Source organism: Lottia gigantea (genome assembly GCF_000327385.1).
Source record: "Lottia gigantea unplaced genomic scaffold LOTGIsca_3, whole genome shotgun sequence".
In the NCBI taxonomy this organism is placed as follows: Eukaryota; Metazoa; Mollusca; class Gastropoda; family Lottiidae; genus Lottia; species Lottia gigantea.
This window is the reverse complement of record NW_008708986.1, coordinates 479460-503373: the sequence shown is the minus strand read 5'-3', so window position 1 is coordinate 503373 and position 23914 is coordinate 479460. Positions and strand designations below refer to the sequence as shown.

At 31.2% G+C, this 23914-nt stretch overlaps 1 protein-coding gene across 1 annotated transcript; it reads left to right on the top strand.

Moving 5' to 3' along the window:
* Positions 1 to 674: 674 nt before the first annotated feature.
* Positions 675 to 23167, top strand: LOTGIDRAFT_209217 (hypothetical protein; the record flags this gene model as incomplete). Its single annotated transcript, XM_009057069.1, has 15 exons — positions 675 to 1166; positions 14657 to 14701; positions 15061 to 15189; positions 15587 to 15684; positions 16180 to 16312; positions 16581 to 16676; positions 19563 to 19659; positions 19998 to 20115; positions 20492 to 20584; positions 20849 to 20909; positions 21155 to 21260; positions 21593 to 21672; positions 22044 to 22217; positions 22521 to 22684; positions 23053 to 23167. 15 exons carry the CDS (start codon positions 675 to 677, stop codon positions 23165 to 23167), a joined length of 2001 nt encoding a protein of 666 aa, XP_009055317.1.
* Between the last annotated feature and the right edge of the window lie 747 nt (positions 23168 to 23914).

Sequence of the window (23914 nt, the reverse complement as noted above, 5' to 3'; positions counted from 1 at the left end):
TACTTAAACATCAAAATTGTACTCCTGAAGGAGTAAGAAAATCACAGTTACTTTGAACCGTGAAGAAAGTGTCGATATTAAGGGAGTTACTGTGGTATATTTCTCAAGCTCTTATTTGCTACTGAATTCAAGTCATCTGTAAGAATGTCTCTTATGGGATGGGTTTTGATCAATGGAATTGGTCAGTGTCCATGACACCCACACAACAGTTGAATTGATGGAAGAAGGTTCGCCTTAATGTGATGATTGCCTCTATTTAACATCGTTTCAATATTCTTTATATAATATTTATTTTATTAACCTCAAGTGTATGTAATTATTGTATCCAACACAAGATTTAACCAATCGCTGGCTGTCTTTTATCATCATTCTAAAAATAGCCAGCATTCCTCAACACCCAGTCTTTACAGTGTGAGGGAAATCCTCAAGAACGACATGACGTTAGTTTTTGTTAATGACTAGCTTTTCGATATTGGAGTATAAAAGGGGGCGATATTGAGAATAACTCCCTATAAGAAGACGTCATAGATCACGCTGTTTGGTATACAAGCGGTTTATATTTATACTCGAACTGGACCGTTATACACACTGATTACGGCCACGGAAGTTTACTTTAGATTTTTATCCAGAGAAGTTAACACGTGAAATTATTGTGGACAGTTTCTAAATACGCTATGGGGGCTTGCATAAGCCGACGATTATCGGATTATTTGGTATATGTAAGAACTGGAGATAGGAGACATGCTGGCACCGATGCCAATGTCTTGATTATTTTACATGATGATGTTGGCAATTCTACAGACAAAATTCGTTTGGATAACTTTTTGAGAAATGATTTTGAGAGAGGTAAATTAGACGTTTTTCACATTCCACGGTCCAAATTACGGCCATTGGGCAAGGTTGTGAAAATTGAGTTTTGGAGAGATGATTGCGGAATTGACAGTAGTTGGTATGTTGAAAGAATTCTGGTTGAAAACCGAATAACAAATGATATGTTTGTGTTCCCAATATTTCGATGGATTAAATCTGGACATCATTATATGATCAAACATTTGGACACTTCTCTTCCCCAAGATGACGAATATTCAGACCAGAGGAAGATGGAATTGGACGATAAACGAAAGTTATATGTATATGCTCAAAAGGCACCAGGAATGCCAGTTCAGGTGAGAATTGATTCTATTTTGGTTCAGCTGATATGTATATATAACAGATATATCTTATTGTTGAGAATGTTGGTTTCAAGGGTATCACTGAACGTGCTTTTGGGCATCATGGTTCCATGAGGTGGTACTCTGTAATAGTTAAGAAATGAGGATTGTACTGAAATAAAGGGAAATTGGGGATTGGTAAGAGTACCGGTATATAAAAATGTAGTTCGTGGGGAATTCGTCAAAATGGCACTGATAGTAAATTTTTATAAAGTTTTATTACAGAAGATTGTCCATTATCACAAATCTCCGTTTTACAATTTGTAGTGATTGATACTACTTATCACAATTGTTAAGTCTTTTAAGCCTTTTTAAAAATTCAAAGTTGCTATCATTTGCAATGTACAGAGGTTAGTGACCAAAAGCTTCTACTTGGGTAGATCTCTATTTGTGGAATAAGTCTCTAATCATGTAACAAACTTAGACACTGGGTAAAATTGAACATTGAGAAGGAATTTTTTTATTGATACAAAGTTATTCATGTTATACTGTAGTCAGTGAAAATGAAAAAAAAGATTAAATGAGACTGAGACGGATCTGAAAATGAGTCAGTTGTTGAATGAAACACTGATAAAATTTGGCACTGTCACTGAAATGTGTTTGCTATATAAATATTAAAGTGGATTGGTAACAGGGTTGAATTTTCCCAGCTGATACATAGCAAGAGTAAATGTTAAATATTAATATTCTTAGTTATAATCTTAGAATATGGCCAGATTCTATAACTGTGCAATACTACTTAAAGAGATGTTGTCATTTAAATCACGATTTTAGGTTGAATTTATTTCTGCTGAACACACTTCTGAATATAAAACCTGGTTTTCCACCCATTGACTCTTATATTATAATGGTTTCACTTAAAATTACACCAAAATAAGAAGAAGATGTTATCAGGATTATATTTAAGATTGTCAGACATTGTTCATTAAATGTCTTACATCCCTTTAATATACTTAGACCTCAGGAAACCAGAATGAAGATGTAGTAATTAAGTAATTTTTAAGTCAGTTAAATTATTAACATCCTTGAGGAAGATTGATATAGATAAGAAGTTCATATTTTTCTCAGGGATGTAGGAAGATGAGTCAAATCATGAGAATCTACACATCGGGAAGCAGGATAAATTTTTTATCTTTCCCCACCCATTGGAAAATTTTGACCGAAATTAAAACTCCTACTGATTTGAAGTTGTAAAGTTGATAAGACAATGTTCAACAAGCTGATAATTAATAAAAAGGATAGTCATTTGAAACATAATTAATTAATGATAACTGTTGATTTGTTTCACAAGTTTTTCATCATTGAAGGAATATTGAATGCTCATCTTGAAGATTAGAAATTTGAGGCATAGGCTGGGGGTGTTTTGGGGTGTTTGTCCAGACTCCAAAAGCCATTTGACTAACACTGGAAAATATGACACCCTTTCACACTTTTCACATACAAAGAATTGACTATTAAGCTTACAAACATTGTAGGTTCAGAAAGATCATGTAGTCAGTCAAAGAAAATGAAATAGATACAAAGTGTTCTGCTCTGATTAAGGAGTCAAGCCATAATTTAATAAGATATTCAGATCTTTATCCATAAAAGTACACATTTATCTCAAATATCATAAAAAATGACCCCATCATTATTCATTCATTAGATTTTAAATTGACTTAACTCATGTGGAATATGAGATCTGTCTTACTATTTATCACCTCAAAATTGAGGTATTTTGAAAGGATTCAGGTATGATACAAGACTGTTAATTAGCTATCTCCCTGATACTCTGTCACTCTGACCAGTAAATTCTATGACACAAACCCTATACATTTATCTTGTTTTAAAGATGAAATTGTAGGTATTCTGTTAAAAAAAATATCTTATGTAACTTTCAGATTAAAGTTGATTTGAAAATAAGTGGATATCTTGCCTCTCACCAGTTATGAAATGGATATTAAGCCTACACATTGATTGACTTAGATCTTAACATGTAGGTGTTAAAATTAAGTAATTCACCTTTGAGAATTAATTAGATTTTGATTAGTTTTCAAGTTGATTTCTGATCTAAAGTGCGTTTACTCGCTAACAAGATGTATGTTTGTTACATCAAATATTTTGCTCCTATCCAATCTCAGTTATATATTAGTTCAGCCATAAATGTGAGGAGTAGTTTTCTTGCAGATTTCAGTTTGAACTAACATATCAATCTATATTTAAGAGTAAATAGAAGTATCCCAGTTCAATTTACATAATATAGGGGACTCTATTAGGGCCAACATCTGATAAGACAGGAAATAGTTGACATTTATACAGTCCTTGAAATCTAAAGTTAAACAGCAGGTTGATCTCCTAAAATTTTTAGGTCATAAACATTATATTACAATTTATATCTCAGACATGGTATGTCTTGAAGCCATTGAATATACAGAACCATTAAGTTTTTATTGTCCTATGTTCCAAACCACTGGAATAGTTTAGTAAGCCTATTGATATCTGCAAGGCAATTGCATGCCATGGTGACAATTATTTTGGAGATTTTGGAGGTATAGTTTTCGTTGTTAGTCTATTGCCTGAAAGTTTAGATGAAGTAACTGATAATTCCTGATCCCAGAGTAAGAAATTGTATTGTAAAATCCTTTACTTTTTTTTTTTGCACGTCAAATTTTGGTGAATTCTTATCGATGACAAAGTATTCTTATATAAGCTTAGTGACATAAATTTGCCAATAAAAACTACCAACAAAAACTAATAGTTTCAAAAGCGTTCAGTGTAAAAATGTTATTTTGGCTCTGTGACCGGAGGAAAAGTAAGTTTTCAATAATTCATCCTGGTAACACGTCTTCAATCATTGTCTCTTTTAAACAATAAGCTAGTTGTTTAAGGCAGTCAAGTTATATTAGACACAACATTCACATTTTATTCACCTTATGTCTCTTAAACAATAACAGCATAGAATGGAATTTTATATGCAGTTCTCTTGATTAAAGTTTTCTATTGTCTGAGGGAGGTTTCAAAAAGTTTCCTATTACATCTTGCAAGTTACGGTATGTATTCTTGATAAGAACACCACAAAAATAACAAATTGTGAAGAAACGTTTCGAATAGAATAGTAAAAGCATGTTATGTTTTCTCAAAAAAATCACAACAGAAGATAGTTTGTTTCTCAGTAAGATTAAGATTAAGATTATTGAACTTAGTAAATCACTCATTACTGCTCTAATTTGAGCAATGGCACTTTACAAGCACAGATATAATTATCTACATTAATCAGTATCTATAGACACACACAGGTCTTATTAGGTAAAGGTTCTTTCAAAAGGGTGATTTCCACAGATTTACAGGGTTTTAACTGTTTAGGTAACTTGTTCCATAATCCTGGTCAGTTGACATTAAATATAACATGGACACTTGTTCTAGAATTGATTGTCATTGACATATTTAATATCTTTATATGGAAGATCTTTTGTTATGTTGAATTGGTCGGTTCATTGGTTTTGTATCTAGGATTATTGACTTTATATAAATTGATAATAGAATAAATAGAAGAATAGTTGATGGATATCTCAAGTGTCCTGTTCTTATTGACCTCACTGGTCAACATAATTTACCTTTCCAACACCTTTATAATGCATACAGAGTTATTTTGCTTTTCATTGTTGGATATGGAGCTAGATAAGTCACTTATTCATTTCAAAACGAATAAAAAAGAATGACACTTAGTTTTTGTAAATCTGTCTGATTTTCCAACCAGAAATTTTTCTATATCAAGTAGATATGCCTGAACAACCTTATTTTGAAGTAGTTTGCCTACCCTTTTTCAATTTCCAACTGTCATTATACTGGTACTTTGTTTATCTGTTTTATTTTGTTTATTGGAAAATCACTATTACATTTTGATGTTGCCGTCATATTTATATATCAAAATTTTAATCTTCGGCTAAAAGGTGAATGATGAAGACACAATGAACAATAGACCACTCGATGCAATTTGCATTATGATAGAGACTACCTGTAGATAATGTCTACAGCTGAACAAAAGATATATTGTCCAGTCACAAGTCACTTGTTGCTTCACATTTAAGTGTTCACCTTATTGGCAAGATATCTGTCAAAATAATGAACTATATGTGAGGTAAATTTTCTCTTCCAATTTCTGAATTGAAGGTGATTGTAGTAGAAAATCTCACTTGGTGAGAGCTTGGTGTCGAATCTGGAAATTACTGTCAATGGAGTCATAAATATTATCTCCTGTTGATTCAAACCTGCGTGTAATTACTCATAAGGTAACAATCAAAGTCAATATCCAACAGAAATCAAGCCACAAATGACCACCTTGCCATTCCCAAACCTTTATCAAGTATGTTAGAGCTCAAACTAAGCAAACATAAGAAACTCAGGTTAATATCCTTCAGTGAGTTCAGTGGGTGATGGCAGCATGAGGTCTATCAATTTGAATTGAAAATTGTACCATGCTTATGTAAGAAGGAAATTAAATTTGATATAAATTATGAAACTAGTGATGAAATATGTCAGTAGTGTTATCTTACAGGAAGAGTTGTTCTGATCTTGACCTAAATCATCATAGGCTGGCCTCAATTAACAATTATTGTCATGTATAGATTTGACTTTTTATGCACTGAGATGTACCAGGACATGAAGTTATTCACTTTTTGCTGCTTTTCTTCATGGTTTGCCAAATGAGCTTCCTGTTGGCAATATTCAGACATGATTTTATAAATTTCATGGACAGTAAAAGGCACTCAATTTGTACCAACATGGAATTTTCAATAGGAATTGGATGATTTAACTAGTTACCGGTATACAATCTCTTGCTTTCAGTTTCTTATCATGACCATGGGTAGAAATGATGTAACATAATATGTATGAGTGATTTTGGCAGGTGTGATGTATACAGAATGATGTTAATGTATGTTGAATAGTTTATGTTATTTATTATTGAGTCTAGCTGTTAAATAACATACAAGATTAACTCTATACCTACCACCTTTATAAACCTCAAAAACATCTTCATTCAAACTGCTGCCAAAATTTTTTCTAGAATTTGATTAATCATAATCATTATTCCAGATTGTTAAAAATCAAGGCCGTGACACAATTAGATCATGTATATGTAAGCTTACTGAATAAACAGGTGATATTAGTTAAGTCATAAAGCATGCTATGAGAGCACTTTTTCTCTGCTTTGGTTGAACTTAATACATACATATTGATTCTCCTGTTCGTAAGATTCTGGTCTACATGTTTTATTGTATCAACTATCTGAAAATATTAAACTGATATCCATAAAATCACTATAGTATGAATAAAAGAAGAATACCAAAATAACTCTGTGTTTTATCATCTTTTATTATTTTGAGCTACCAGGTGTTACTGAAAAAAACAGATAAAGTTTGTTAAAAGCTCAATATTGAAAATTGTAATTGTTTTGTGAAAGATAAGTATCTATGCACTTGTGAAGAGTAAAAAACATTTCACAATTTGAATTATATTTTATTTTACTGTGACTTTTACAACTTTGCAAATCTTCTTCAACATTTATATTTTTTTTTAAATCTCGGAGCAATTCACTCGTTGGTAATTTGAATAGGTTTACCAAAATGTCCAACATAGATAGGCCAGGGATACAAAAAAACACCCTAAAAGGAGAAAGGAAGGTCAAGGATACTTTTCAAAATCTGCTTTTGGAAATGATCTTATTATTATTCATGGTCACCAACATGACAATTTTCTAAATGGAACAAAGTAACTGACATCCTTAAAATCAAACAATTCTAATGTCTCAAAATGATTCTAATACTTTTTACCTTGGAATTATTAGCAAGGCTTCCATCTATCAAAAAATCTTACCATAAAAGTTTGTCACAAGTGCAAGATTTAAATTGAGAAATTTCACACTTTCTAAAAAATTTGAACTTTAGAGAAGTAGAAACCAGACTAAAATATTATCCTGGCCAAAATTTGAGATAGAAAATGATAGTTACATTTAATAAGATTTAGGAAATCCTAGTGTGTTATCATTCTTCAAAAATATTCAGGATGTAATTGTATCCTTAGGTATTGTAATCCATGCAATTTAGATGAACAAGATATAGAGACACCCTGTTGTGTCTAGTAAAGCTAGTCAAAGTTTTATGATATACTCAGTCTGATCTGAATTATTTTTCTTTTTAATGACAAGGTCTGGTAGTTTTACATGAAAAATTGTTTCAGTCAAAAAACGTTGACCACCACATTGTTTGAATGGGGCTCTAAAGGATTAGTGTGTTCGATTTTTTTTGCAGACTTTCACAATAAAAATGAGTAACTTGAAATAGTGTTTGTTTAATGCAGATGTTTGAATTGAAAAATCTACACCTGAAATCTGAAGTTAAATGAGTTTATTTTTCATCTTTTAAAAACTAATTACCTAGGATCATTATCAGGGTTTGTTGACAAGTTTACTGTTAACACTGTTAGCTAATGGTGGCTGAACATCTGAAAACACTGTTAGAAAATAGAAACCTGTGATGTAAACCCATTAAAGTTTGATATACCCTCAGCATGAAGTGATAGTGTGTGTTCTAAGTAGAATACTAGTTATGATACTTTGCCACGGGTAGTGGAAATGTGAACACTCTGCATAGTATGGCCATGGTATAGGAAGATTTGTAAGTGTTTTTGACACACTGATTTGTGAGTGTACAAAAAGGATGCCAAGCTGATAAAACCATTGGATGATGAGAATGTCCTGCCTTTCTAGCAACACTTGGCCAAAGACATGAACTAGAGAAATTAATGCTTTTCCACCAGCATAATCATTATATTCATGTTCAGTTCCAAATACACCTAGTAATCTGTAGTAATTTCAGGTAGAAATAGTTTTATGGTTTGGCAGATTCCTCCCACCAGCGTATTTGTTAGATAATTCTATGAAAACATTTCTGTATAAGTTTAGATGATTTATGATTAAAACAGATGAAAGATAACTCATACAGATTAATGCTATTTCTTCTAGTTTGAAATCTCTCAAACCATCTTATCTATTACAATTTAATTTGACATACAGAAGAAACAGACGTGATAAAACTACTATAACGAATACTGTTAGAATTTAGCATGTTTAATTACCTGAAACAATTAAGGATGGATTCTCTCTAGATTTCCTTAGTTTCATGCTAGTGTATTTCTATGATTATTTTCAGAAAATTAAAAATCCAAATGAGATTCCATCAATACTTTTTCTTGCTAAATATACTGTCACATTACTTGTCACATTTCTTAACTTCAGTACTATTTCAGTGCCTAATTTGAGTAATTTCCATATTCTCTCATGGACAGGAAGAGAAGAAGCTGATCACTTAGATGGAATTGGTGCGAATGAAAGAATTTCATCAAGAATCAATTGATCTAGACTCAATAATCAATAGTAGTGTCTTCTGAAATGATTCTTTCTCATATCTATTCCTACTTTGTCTAATGTAGTTTTGATAAGTTTATGGAAATTTTTTAAATTTTTGAAATTCTGATGACAGAGGTTCTAAGACATGGGCAAAATTAACCATGGAATTTCTATGTTGATTTACCGACCCTCAGCAAGTTGGGTCTTTATATTTTAACAGTACTGGTTGCAAATAGTCAGAAAACAAAGTCAGATACAGTCTACTACAGATTGATATGCTTAGTGATTAGTCAGAGTAGAGGTTGATATGTTTAGCAGACACAGATACTCAGAGTAGATTGTTGTCATTTTGGTTGTAGAATAATCTAGAAATAGTTGATACTACATGATTCATGTGAAATTTAACCAAAGTATAAGAACCATCGGCCATGCCCCTGATAAAACTTGAATATAGCTCTTTTCTTGATAACCTTTCATTTTAGAGGGAGGATTTCAAGATAAAATCTAGTGCTTGTGTACTTATTTAATGTTTTACGTTATCAAAAACATGTTAAAATATCTTGATTGCTTAGTTTTTTTTAATGTACATTTCTAACGACACATTATTTTCATTAGGTAATGTTGTTGTTTTTAAAGTTACAAAGTAGTCTGCTATACAAATTAAGAGAAAAGTCGATCAGTTTGTCATATGGTCCACTTCATGTCTGAAAAATTTGTAGAGTGTTCACATTTAGTCTCAAAAGCCCACTTAACAGACTAGGACAAACTTTGATGAAACAATCCCACCCTACACTGGTGTAATTTACAAGAGTTTTTGGTCGGGTTGATATTTACAAAGCTATTTGAGTGATAGTCACTGAATATGTCTGCTAATTCAGTTCTCTCACATCATCTTTACCGTCAAAATCAACACTGACACACAAATTGTTTGGTTTTTGTCGGACAAGCCTGTAAGATAATGAGAAAAACTCCTTTTTTGTCAATTTGGTACATTTGAGTACATCTGGGCAACATTCTGATGCAGAATTGTTGTCAATACGTTGCTGACTTTCTAAACATAATGTTTGACAATCATGACTGGTTTTTGGAATTTTTGGAAATCTGTTGTCCTTTAGGGATGGTACAGGATTTACCAAAACAGAAATTTGATAGCTTCTGACTCCATTACTTTAATTAGCGTAGTAAATTTTTTATCATCCCATTTAGAAAATATTTTTAAGTTTCCTTTAAATATACTTTCAGTATTTATGTAAATGTATATGTTAGTTTCTATTTAGTTTTTGCTATTAAAAGATATTGTGAGATGTTCCCACATAGTAAAAATGTATAGTAGTAATGTTATCTGGTTTTGAAGTTTACCTAGTAAATACTATTTATACTTTATCTTGATATCTTACTTTAACCAAGGAGTTTAAATCTGCATACTATATAATACTTGACCACATGTTCCCCTACCCCATCCTTAAGAACTTTACACAGACCTAAGATCTACAGAATATCTGTTGATTCCATTCATTGGGTCCAAACGGTTCATACAGGTATGTCCACAACAGAGGATGATTAAACCTAGGAGCAGAGTGTGTAAGAAATGTATATGTTTTAAACAGCCTTTATCTTAGGTACTTGTGGAATCAATCTACCAACTGTTCCTTGGTCAAATCTCTTAGCATTGATGTTTCATCACTTAGCTAATACTTTTGACTACTTCATAATGGACATCAAATGTTAACCTTTTCAAGGATGATATTTGTCCATGTTTGATAGACACAATGCTCAACACAATGCTCATTTTGGCTCTATGGGGAGACACTTCCCTTATACCTAAATAAATTATTGAATATGTTCTATTGTTGTGTGGGAATGACATGACATAGAGAATTCCCTGGTGACAATTGACGAGTAGACGGGGTATGTTGGAATATTATGTTAATTAGTGATAGATGTTAATAATTAATTTTTTTACTTCGTTAAGCTAATTAGTTTGTCTATATAGATATTATCATATTTGAGTTAACACTTATGATATTTATCTAAGACTGATCTTATTAGTCAAGGTGATAATATCAGGCACTGTAAGATACAATTTAATTGTTTGTTGTAATTGTTTTTGATCTTGAGGATGCACGATGTTAAATTAATTCTGTCATAAAGTCCAATTTTGTTGTTCACATTTGTCTGGTGAGGCCACTTTTAGGCTTGGAAAGGTGGTTTATTGTTTATCAAAATTATGATCATTGATTATGAAACAGCCATCTATCTTCTCTTTGACTCAGTTTTTCACAGTTGTATTACAGAATCTTACTGTTGCAATCAACTTAAGCCTTCTGAATGTAGGAAGTTACTTTAGCTTTCGAGTTCTCCAATACAGTGGTCTTAATTATTAAGCAATATGCATGAATCTAACACAGATCTTGTCATCTATTAAGCCTGTCCTCTCATCCGATTATCCACAAGGTTTGGATTTCAGGGGCTATTTATTGTTTTTGCTTTCAAGGTTAGGTTATTTTGACATAAAAGCACTATTTAATTATAGTCTCAACTGTAATTGATGTACTAGTATTTTATTATATAAACATAGATTATAGTAAAATATAATATAGGATGTAAAGATAATTGAAGATTTCCCCTCAATGTAAATAGTAAAAATGGGTCTGTTGCAGAAAGATGGTATCAAAATTTATCTTGGTAGTGTAAGATATGGTAAGATTAAAGGCCTATTTATGTATCAGACAATTGTGAAAGCTACCACAAGTGTACGTGAAAGTGATCATGTGGAATCGTCACTAAGTAATAGTTTGGTTATACTGGATTTGGTACAGTCATATAAATTAGATTTCCTGACGATATCAGCATTGAGCAAAGGATATTTTGGAAAAAAATCAATGATTAAGTTTGTTTACTCTTATCCCATGTTTAACATACCTTAATGTACTAAATATTTCATGTTGACAGTTTTTATGAGTTTTTTGAGTGGTTTGTGAGATATTTTGAGATGTTCAACTCAATGATATGGTGGTTCAAAACAGTCTTGAGTTGATATATTATGATACCATAGCTGTAGGCAACTCCTCTATCTCTGGTTTTTGATCAATGATTTTTCAAGCTGTGAATAGGCATTGTATATATACAGACATGGTAAACTGTACAAAACTACTGAAAATATTCCATTAGATCTCAAATTTTCATGAAGCATTCAAATCTTTCGCATGTAGGTCTTTTTTGTCATTTATCTAACACAGAAAATAATGTAAAATAAACACCATCAAAGTTTGTTACTTTCGTTGCTATATCTTCTATATCAAATTTTCCATCAAACTTAAACTGGAATTCCTTTCTTTTGTCAAATGAAGACACACTTACCTTGGATCTGAAAACATTTGGAAATAATGAGAATGAGTCAGACATCCAGATAAAATAGCAAATATGCCAAGCATTTCCACCATTTATAGTCATGATTTACAATTGTATATATTTCAATGATATGATAACACTATGCAAGTACCATAATATATTGATATATTATATGATATGTATATTGACATATTTAGAATAAGTTCCTAAATAATTCCAGTAGTTCCTCAAATTTGAACTCAAATTTTACACAGCTCTAGCTGATATGATATTTTTTTCATAGACCCTCAGACTTGCATTGTTGATATGGAAACTGTGTGAAAAATTCAAATGTATCACCCTATGCTTTATGCCATAAACACTAGTGAGCCACTTAACAGATATCACACCTTATAATACAATTATATTTTGCATAATGAGTGGTTTGGATGGATATTGATGGGTTTTAGGGATAACATCATATTCATACATGCATATATGATTTAATTAGAAAATATAAATAGATAAACAGATGTAAAGATATAGCTAGATAGGGCAATAAGTGTCAACTTCATCTTTTAGGTCAGGATTAAATTTAGATATTTTTAGCTCTAGGATGTGGATAAAATATCTAAAAGATCTAATGGATGATTTATATTAATGGCTAGAGGCCACCGGAAATTGAAAAGATATTTTTTTTAATATTTCAAATACTTGAATCCCATTCATAAGTTTTTTTCACGCCCCCCTTATTACTCCCACATAAAATATTTAATTAGAAATTTTTGATTGACTGCTCGTAAGTCATTTTAAATTCTGTTATCTTTTGACCCGTTACAACATTTAATTCTTGTTGTAAATTGTTTGAACTGTTGTTGGCAATTTCACCTACCAAGTAACCTGTGCATTTGAAAGATTTGCAAAATGTTAAAATTTAACCTGTGAATGCAGTACAGCAGTACTTCAATTTGAAACGTTTGAGAGTCTGCTCCTGAGTTGTGATCTTATTTGACCAATGACAACATATTTTAATTATGATTCAAGCTCTCAAATTATCTGTTAAATGCTGTTGTATATGTAGCCTTTATTGATACCATATTTCTTTTTCAAAGGATTTGTCCTGTAGTGAAAGTTTGTTAGAATCATTTTGTATAGAGATTAAAATTTTCATTTGATTGGTGAAACTATCCTTTCCCAAAATCGGTCATCTATTAATGTCTTCGGATTATTTTGACTTGTCATACAAGTTTTTATAATGCTATGAGTGACGTACAACAGAAGATTGTGCTCTGTGTTTCTTTTGATGTAATCTCAGGAAAATACTGAGACAGGGTCTGGCCCCGTATGTTCTTTACATGTAAACAGTAGAGATATAGTTTATTAGTAAAACATGCTGATAACAATAGGAGAGAATGACTGAAGTCATAGAGAAATATATTCCTATTCTTATAATATATCATCTATTCTTTAGCATACCAAACATGTTTATACTGTATATAGCAACACACCCCTCCAACCCCCACCCCACCCTACTCAATCAAACATAGTTATTGTGGTTAATCATCATAAATACCACTAAGCCACAAAAACCCTCCCACCCACTACCTACCACATATCCTAAATCTGAACAGAATTAAAATGAAAACCTAACATTAATAGATAGATATTATAATATATATGTTTTAAGGATCACATTAGTTTCACTAATACTCTATAAAGGGTTTTGTAGCTTGACAAACTGGCAGAGTGTCATCAAGTTATCCACGATTGGTCTGTGAAAATTGTTTCATACTGCATATTTTTTCTTACACATTTTTTTTATGGAGTCACTGATAAGGAACCTTATTCCAGGCTGCCAATGTGCAAAATGAAATAATATGTGACTTCTTGGTAACTACAAAATTATGTCATGCTTCCTATATTCATATTTGCTTCCTGCAACATATACATGGAGGTCAATATATTCAAGGTCATATATCTTATAACAGCTCAGGTCTCTGTGGTAATTTCCAAAATTTGTTAATATCCTGAATGAAATTACTCATGTTTAGTTAAATGAATGCTGGTTATATAAAGACAGATTAAAATGAACTGCAGACATTTTTTTTTGCATTAAATGCAAAGAAATATTTTCATGGGTAAGGATGTTTTTGAAAAAGGTTGTCACGATTTTCCCCTTTATGGATTGCAGTTGAGCTATTGTAGTTTTGAGTCCAAAGTCTGTAATTTTTATAAAAAAAAAATTGATGATTTTGTAATATGTTAAGTCCACTTTAGTGAATGTACACAAATCTGTCAAACTGTGACCATCCCCTATGTCTAATATTAAAATCATGATTGACACCTCCCTTGTATAAATTTCAATTAACCACATGTTTTATTTGAATAAGTATATGAATGGATATGTGTGTATATTAAGTTGAGGGCAGACTATATTTAATTTAGAGTTAAGATATTAAAGTAGGCCATGACTAGATAATAACATGATTTCCTGTGTCAATATTCAGACCATCTTTAAATGGGCAGATCTTGATTTGAGAGTTGGTTCACTGTTTTTGTGTTGCAATGATTTAGTGATGAATTTGGGCTATTGCAATGCATATGTAAAAATTCTATTGTAAATAAATCTACTCTTCTCATGGCTGTCATTTTTCTGTCAATTGTTTGTTGGTTAGAAAATGATGTAAAATATAAGTAAGAAATTAAATGATTTAAATCTTATATATTTTAGATAAGCAAGATGCCACCAGATGAACAATTTTCATTTGAATACAAGGTAAGTTATGTATATAAATAGATTGATGTTAAATACAGAATTCATTATAATTAAAATACAACTTCAGATACTGAGTGTTTATATTGAGTGAGTAACTCATTCAAAGAATAATAAACACTATACTATAGTTTCATAAGGCACAGTCCTAGTGTTTAAAACTTCTTTAAAATTCAGCATGCATTATTATTATTGTAAATATTTGGAAGAGTATGACATTTATAAAATCAGACTAATATATATATATGTAACCAAAAAACTCCATTAAAACACTTTTTTTTTGCTTTTGTTTGACTGGGCAATAAAAATGCAACACCATAATATAAGAATTTGAATATTTTCTACATTATTTATGTTTCCAGTGGGATATTGTGACAACTAAAGCTCAACTATTAGCTACCAGTAGATTAGTTAAGTTAACGGCAGGACAGTGGGAAAGTTTGGCTCATCTTAAAAATATTTATACACAAAATGTATTCCATTTGCCAAAGGTAAGCTATTGAAAGCAGTAAATATTACATTGTCTGCTTTATCTAACAATTTAATGAAAATACCAAAAGGAAATAATTAACTATATGTGTTTATTAAAAGGGACACCTGGTTGCAGCAAGATAGTATGTTGTTCAAGTTTTCAAGCTTACAAATCAGTTGTTTTGAGCCCGACATAATCCCATGTGCGCTTGTCTTTAAAAGATCACCAAGTTGATAACCCAGTAGCAAAGATCATGTATGATCATGCCACAACAGCCAAACCGTTTCATTAGTTTTTTAAATTATTGTTCCTTGTTTAGTATATAATTTGAGGTTTTCAGGGTATGATCAGAAGCTTTAGAGTTAGACATATAAACATATTCCTGTATTGTCTATGATAGTCTTATTATATTTCAGGGTGCCGACCGGTGGAGTAATGATCTTAACTTTGGTTTACAGAGAATTGCCAGTCTTAATCATTCACTAATTAAACTTTGTACAGCCATTCCAGACAAGTATGTATATTCTACATCCATTGTTAGAATTCTAATGTGATGCATTGAACGTCTGAAAGAGAAGCAAGGGGAAAATGAAACTTATGTCAACATTGGTCCTTCAAACCCTGAAACTGAATTACAGCATCTTAACTTAACAAAATAATTGTTGAAAACACTCAATGATTTCTATTTTATGACGTTTTCTGAAATTCGAAACTAACCATATGTAAATCATCTTGTTAATTTGATTGGCACTGTTGTAAATTTACAAAACAGCTCTGAAAATTTATTAAATGGCAATGTGTCTATGATCATAATTATTTGATTGACAGGAAGAAAAAATTAACAACATAGTTATAGATTCATTTGAAACGTGACAAATATAATGAAAATAGGCATAGGAAAATATGATATAAATGTTTTTATAAATATCTTACCACTATGATTACATGGATTGAGTTTTTAATTTCATCATAATTGTTGATAATGAAATTTAATGTTGGATTGTTTCAGATTAGCAGTAACAGAAGAAATGCTCAAACCATTATTAGAAGGAAATACCATTGCATCTTTAATCAAACAAAAACGTCTTTTTATCTGTGATTTTGAAATTTTACACGGCATAGCTTCTAGACCCGGTTTTACAGTAAGACACTTTTATATTTGGTGGAGAAAAACATTATTTCCAATAACTTTAAATTGGCTTAAGAGACTCCTCTTTATATCTTATGTTATTTGGTTTGAGTAGCTCTTTAAAATACCAACCATGGGATCAGAAATGAGAGAAGATTTAATTGTATCAAGCAGTGTCAAGAAGTTGTCAATCCAACTCTCTTCTTCTATCTCACTGTCTATTTCAGGCATTTTTTTATGATCTTATATAAAAATTAATAAATGTCATTTAAATCTTGTAGTTATGCAGTCCGATTGGATTATTTATGGTAAACAATAATAAACAATTATTACCAATAGCTTTACAGTTATACCAAGAACCTGCACCAGATAACCCAGTAAGTACAGTCATACATCCACGGAATACTCCTGCTTGTAAAATAGTTGGCTTAAAGTAGACTTTTTAATTTAACCAAATGAAAGTTCAGTTAAACACCTAGACTTCTGATGGACAAACTTTTCCATTCTCAAAAAAAATTAAATGGTTTTAGATAAAAATTACTTCTAACACACAAAGTACTACAGTTGAATAATGCGAATGACTCTTCACTAGATTACCCGTCTTCATTAGCCCACAAGGTGCAGAAAAGTAGGATGTAAAACTCCATTCATTTCATTTCATTTCTTAACTAGATTATGTGTTGAATCCCTTGCATATTCTTTTGGTGGTACTTACTTAAGGAATGTTAATAAAGTTATATGCCAGATATATAGGAGGTTTCAATAAATTGCTTTATGATTCTTGTGTTATCACATAATGGTTTAGTGTATGTCAGAGTACTGTCAACATCGCTTCAGTACTCTTAAATCCAGAGCTTTGTTTAATACATAAAATCAAAGACAGATTATTCATAGAGAAGCATCATCAGTATAAGATGTTTAGTGTATCATAAAATCGTATGGTGTCACACTTGGTGGTGAGGGCGTCTGCTTAATCTTTGACATCACTCAAGATCAGCATGTTTATATCCTTTACATGAAAATAGTGCATCAAACATTCCAACTCCTCCTAAGTTTGGCCATTGGGTGCATCCCAAGGAAAATCACTTAATGATGACCATGACTATTTGCTTACTAAGATCTTAGTCAAAGAATTAAGATTAGGAAATCAGAATGATTGAACATATTAATTTGATTGGAGGATTACTGTTGAACATAAATCAATTTTAAACATTTTCTCAGAATATGAGTAATAATATTTACTCATCTTCGGTCTATGAATGCTACGCATCAGAAGAAGAAATCAATCATAAACTGATTATAATTAACAAGAGCTTATCTTGTCTAATTTCTGAATTCCTGATTCATTGAATTATGGTAAGGAATAATTCAACTGGATTTGATCAAATGAGTAATGCACTGAGTAACGTTGAATTCTATTCAGATATAAGTCAGAAAATAAAGTGCTTGGTTTGTTAATGAAGGTTACATCCATTTTACGTTGAATATTCAAATGATGAATTCTGACAGGGTATTTCTAAGTTTCAAGATTTGATGTTAATCACTTTGAAATTTGACTTCATCAATATAGTCGAAGATGATGAAGGAAATTGCGTAGTTATAGATGATAAAGTTATTCAGTTCAGAATGCATCCAATCTGTCAAAATCTATCAATCTCACAAAGCCTGATGTCAGTTTACTTCAACAGATAAAAAAACATTCAAAATGTTTTTTTTTTAACCTTGTTTATACATCTGAAGACACCTTTAGCTCCCCTTTGCACCATTCTGATTTTCCACTTGGCATTGTGATAGTAACAATACAATTTGGGCAGTTTTTTCTGGATTTTCAATAATTACACATGTTAGTGTATCTAACACATACAAAGGCTAGGAATTTTGAATTCTCTCTAATTAATAAAACAACTTTCTGAGTTGTTTGTTGGAATTAAGGGATGGTGAAGTAACATAATGAAATTATCATCTGAGAGATAATTTAACTAGAAGTGAAGCAACTTTATCAGATTAGTTTTATCTGATTTAGTATTTGTGGCTGGAAAAAAAGTCAATTGGTTCTTATGTGTAGGCAGCCATACAAACCTTATTCTTTCATTTATAGCCTTATTATTGGCAAATCAATGTCAAATCATATATTTTGCTGATCAATGAAAATTATGGCGAAATAGTTTGATTTCTTTAATTCATTTACTCAGATATTTCAGAATTTCTAGCCAACTGCCTCTGCAAATTGCACTCAAACATAATGTGTATGAAATTTGTCCAAATGCTAATTCTTCCTCTGTGATAACGCCAAGCACTATAAGACAAGGTGGCATAAGTGATTAATTAATAAAAAGAGATAATGAAAGTTATTGGATTATTGATTCAGTTTGACCCGTAGAGACCTGAATTTTATTTACTCATCCTAATCAGGATTTAATTAATCTTTCATCTTTTATATTGATTTAATTATTAACTTATTATAACACCATTCAATGGTTATTCTTATATTGAAATCATAATCAAGTTGGAGCTATTTTTTCTTTGAATGGTTTTTATCCATGAAAGCACTAGTATGAAAACTGTTCTATAGCCATTGTTCTATTGACCCCTGGCACTTTCTAAACTGATAGAAAATTGTAAAGACTTTCTGATTAATGATAAATTATTTACTTCAGAATGAAACATTTATTAATCACGATTGACCTTACATCAGCTCAGTCTTGGACATGTTTTTTTTTTTTACTTCACTAATTTATTGAATTGATAGGAATTATATATAAGTAAAATTCCACTTCCCTTACAAATATTCCGATAATAGCACTTATGTGTTATTGTATTTTTCATCAGAAAATGGTTTTTCCTATCATAAATATTTATTCCTGAAATTCCTATAGATTTCCGCTATTTGTGAAATAGTCCTAATGTGGCCTGTAATACAATTGTAGAATATTTCGTGTATATTTCATCAGAAAATGGTTTTTCCTACCATAAATAATAAATTCCTGGAATTCCAACTGATTTGTCTTTTTTCTTACTTTCTTTTTATCCAGTATTTTGGGAATTCCCTAAAATATTTGCTGTTTGTCATTGCTGTTTGTCATACATAAGAAAATATCAAGTTCTGTAATGAATGCCTGGCTATTGAGCAAGGCAATATGGCTGTATTAGCCAGTGATGTTTTTGATTTTTATCTTTATGGCAATTAGCCATGATTGCATCACCAAATCCAAATTCTACTATGCTTTGAGTAAAATATAATTTTTAATTTTCTGTGCTTGCAGGTATTTTTACCCACAGACCATCCTAATACATGGGTTTTAGCTAAAATGTGGTACAACAATGCTGATGCTGCTTACCATCAATCATTGACACATCTCGGTATGTAACTCTTCTTCGACTTGGACAACTTCCTTCATTAAGGTTATAATGTTAATGAGAGTTCAAATTCTACAACTAGACATATAATTGCTTAAGAGTGCAGTTACATTTACATAGATTGAAAGGTTTTTCTTGAATTTCCTTTAATGCTCTGATTTAGTAAAATCATCATATTTCACAATTATAAACCTATATTTTAGCATGAATTATAGATTGTGTGTGTTGAATACTATTTACTATGAAATGCAAAATTAGCTGCTGAGGCTAAACATTTAATTTAAAACATAAATATGTTGTTGCACTATCTCTGAGTAATTTCCCTGGCTTTTAATTTTCAGGTTTCACACATCTTTTAATGGAAGGTGTTACCGTAGCAACACACAGAAATCTCTCACAATCACATCCTGTTTTCAAATTTTTAGCTCCACATTTTCTATATTTAATTGCCATAAATACGTAAGTATATTTTGTATGATCAGAATGGTTTTAACAGTTTTACACCGAAGCATGATATTTCTTTAAACAATCATGTGATCTTCCCAGTAGATTTTCAAATTATCACATTATATCAGATTCAATTTCTATTTGGAATTATTCCTTGAATCAGAGCATTGAGTGAGCTTTAAGGCTGGAAGAGTTAAATTGCCCCACTTATATACATATATTCTTCATTGAAACAAGTGGTTCTATTCCAAACTATAAAATTGGCCCAGGTATAAATTGGATGAGTAGAAACATCTCTGCTGAATTATGATATTTTGGAATGTACTTTTATTATGTCATTTAGTTCCATGGTAAAGTTGTTGTCACTTAGTGTTTTCTTGTCTTTCAGACGTGGTTTAGAGTTGTTGGTATCAGAAGGAGGTTGGGTAGATAAATCTATGAATAGTGGAATCAAAGGAATGTTCCAGTTAATAGCTAAAGGGTAAAATCATATATTCAATATTAAAACAACATTAAGATTGTACCAAAGGAAAGCAGTAATGATCAGATTTTGGCACAGTTTATACTGCTGTTGATAAAAGATTCACTTGACTCCAGTGACATTTCACCCTATGATTTCTGTTTGGTTGCTATCTTTTATGTCAAAAATCAGAAATAATCCAGATTGCTGAACAATAGGTTTGGTCTGTATAACTTCCAATACTTGTTTGTATAGTTATGTGAAAATTCTAATTGTATTTTATAGTATTGATAGATGGAGGCTAGATATCGATGGTACACTTCCAGCAGATCTCAAGAGACGAGGCGTAGGTTATCATGTTATATTCAGATTTATCTTGTTACCAAGTTTAATTTGATCAATTATCAGATGTTAGGGAGGGGATCAATAGATCAAATCTTAAAAGTGTGATTTGTTGAATTAAATTTATCAGACTTGTTCTTGAAACGGACACAATAATAATCAGTCAACAATTTTATATACCATACTATTCCATTATTGGCAGTTTATAGCAATTTTTCTAAAGTTTACGAATCCTACATTTTTTTGCAGCTGGATGATAAGACAGTGTTGCCTGGTTACCATTTTCGAGATGATGCGCTCTTACTTTACAATGCAATTCAACAATATACTTCCAAATATGTAGATTTATACTATGGTAAGCCATGATCGTTATTCGATTTCCAAATGTGCAAATTGCAATGATTGAAGAAAGTTGAAAATCTTTCTTATAGCAAAAAGGTTTAGCCAATAAATGCCAAAATCTCTCAGACAGATTTTTAAATTTCTTACAGTTATTATGCTTGAAATTAAAAATAAGCTAAAGGTAGAATAATGAAAGAGGTATATATAGCGTCAGATGTTCAATGGGGGAGTTCTCCTTAAATTCTTGTCTAAATACAGCCAACATCCCTTTATATGAGAAACAGGATGAAACAAAACAATATTCCAATCAGCCTGAATATACATGTGATAATTTATCTGTTATAGATACAGAAGACAAGATCACTGGTGATTGGGAGTTACAGAGTTGGGTAAAAGAACTAGCATTAGATAGAGAAAAGGGTGGTGTAGGTCTACATGTAAGTAACTGTCATTGTTATTCTGTAAGATCTTCATCTGTGTGTTTTTTACTTTACTGCAATAAGTACTATTCGGATCCACATAGTTAATAATAATATTTAGGTTTATGTACATTTATTATGATTGTAAGATGTATAGATTTCAACTATGTATCTTGCAGGGTGACTTGGCAATGATGTTTCATGATTATTATGTGAAATGGCATACCATTTCTAATTTGAATCATCTTCCAAAGTGGTGCACTGACTCAGAAGTCAGAGCAGCATTTCTGTAATTGTTCAAATAACTGTGTTTTTTATTGAATCATCCAGAGATGCCAATATATTATTATTTAGAATCTTTATGTATTAATTTGTAGGGTATACCTAATGATGGAAGTTGTAAAACTAAAGAAGAAATAGTGCAAGTATTACAGTGTATAGTCTATACTTGTAGTGTATCTCATGCCTCTACCAACTTCCCTCAATATGAAGAATATGCTTTCCCACCAAACTACCCTGGTTTAATGAGAGGTGCTCCCCCTAAATCAAAGGTAAGCAAGGTTTTTGTATCACAGAAAGTAGATATCCTGATCAAACCTGTGGAATAATCTGTGCTTAACAAGAAATGACATGCACTCTGCTGATAGTCAAATCCAACCGCGACTGTCCTTTGAAGCACTGACAAGTGTTGACATTTTTCCAACCTTGATTGAGACTTGAACCCCACTGCACCTAATTACCTCTTAGATGACAACCCAACTTGCTGTCCCCCTAGGTAGTGAGTTGATTGCTGCATTGTGTTTGCTCTTATCATGTTATATTTTGTCAGTTTAATATTTGATGTGACATTGTAGGATGCAGTGGAGGAAAGATTGATTTTAGAATCTTTACCTGATAAACCAACTACTTTAGACATCATGGTGGTCACCAAAATATTGAGTGGTAAAGGAACCAAGAGTCTGGGTGATTTTGAAGTTCAGTATGTTTTCGATCCCAGAGCCAGAGATCTTGTTGATGAGTAAGTAAACCGTCATTTATTCCAAATGAGGAGGAGGAAATTTATCTTGTACTGTAGAAATTTTAGAATACATCAAATAAGAATATCAAATAAATTTTGAGTTAATTGTGAGGAAAAATGTCAAATTTATTCAAAGAATAGTAGGCAATGAAAATTGGTAAGGATATGAAACGGACAAACTTCAAAACAGAAATTTATGTAAATCATAATGAATCTGATAACAACCTCAGTCCTTTATGTTATAACTATTCATGTATAAATCTCGAGAAAAAATTGTCTTGGTTTGTAATGGATGGCTTGATAAAGATAAAACTCAATTCAAACCATCATTTCTTTCATTATGACAATTGTTTTGTCACCTTTTTCAGATTCCGATTAGATTTACGACAAATTAGTAAAACAATTAAAGAAAGAAATGAAGATAGAAACCCACCATATATTTACCTGGATCCAGAGATAGTCCCAAACTCTATCAGTATCTGAGAGATGTCATACATACATTACTTGTCAACACTATCAGACTATCTGATTCAATCAATTTTAATATGATCTCATATTTTAAAGAGTTACATCTTGGAAAAAATTTGTCATCAAAACATGACATTTTGTTGTATAGTGCTTATGATTTATAATTTTGATCAAAGTTAGTCCCTTCGTTTTCCTTCACTATATTGATGACAACACTGAACTTGACAACGTAGTGCTTAGTGTTTTTAGGGCTTATGAAAGAGACAGCAAAGACGATAGATTAGTTCTTTTAGTGTATCAATGTTAGTAAGTTACGATTAGTAAGATCAAAAGAACATTGTCAGTCAAATATATGTTTTATTTATATTTTTATCTAGCATTGTTTAGTGCCATATATTAAAGCCACAATTCATTATATTATTTTTCATTTGTATTTTGCAAATATACCAAATGTAATGACTTTAGAACATACATAAATAGTGTAGAACAACTCCACATTGAAAGAGGTAGATGACATTTTTGGTTTTATCTTAGCTGTTTTAGTTGTATACTAATATAGTAAATAGATTAAAGCACCTAAATGTTTAGAGAAATTAATAATTCATATCACATATTTTATTATTTAAATCATCACTATTTTCTCCTATAGATGTGTTTTGTATACATGTATTTCTGCTCCATATCATTATAGTCATGTAAAATAAAACTCATGGTATAAGTATAGAACACTGTTTAATTGATTAAATATCTTCTATTGTTCAA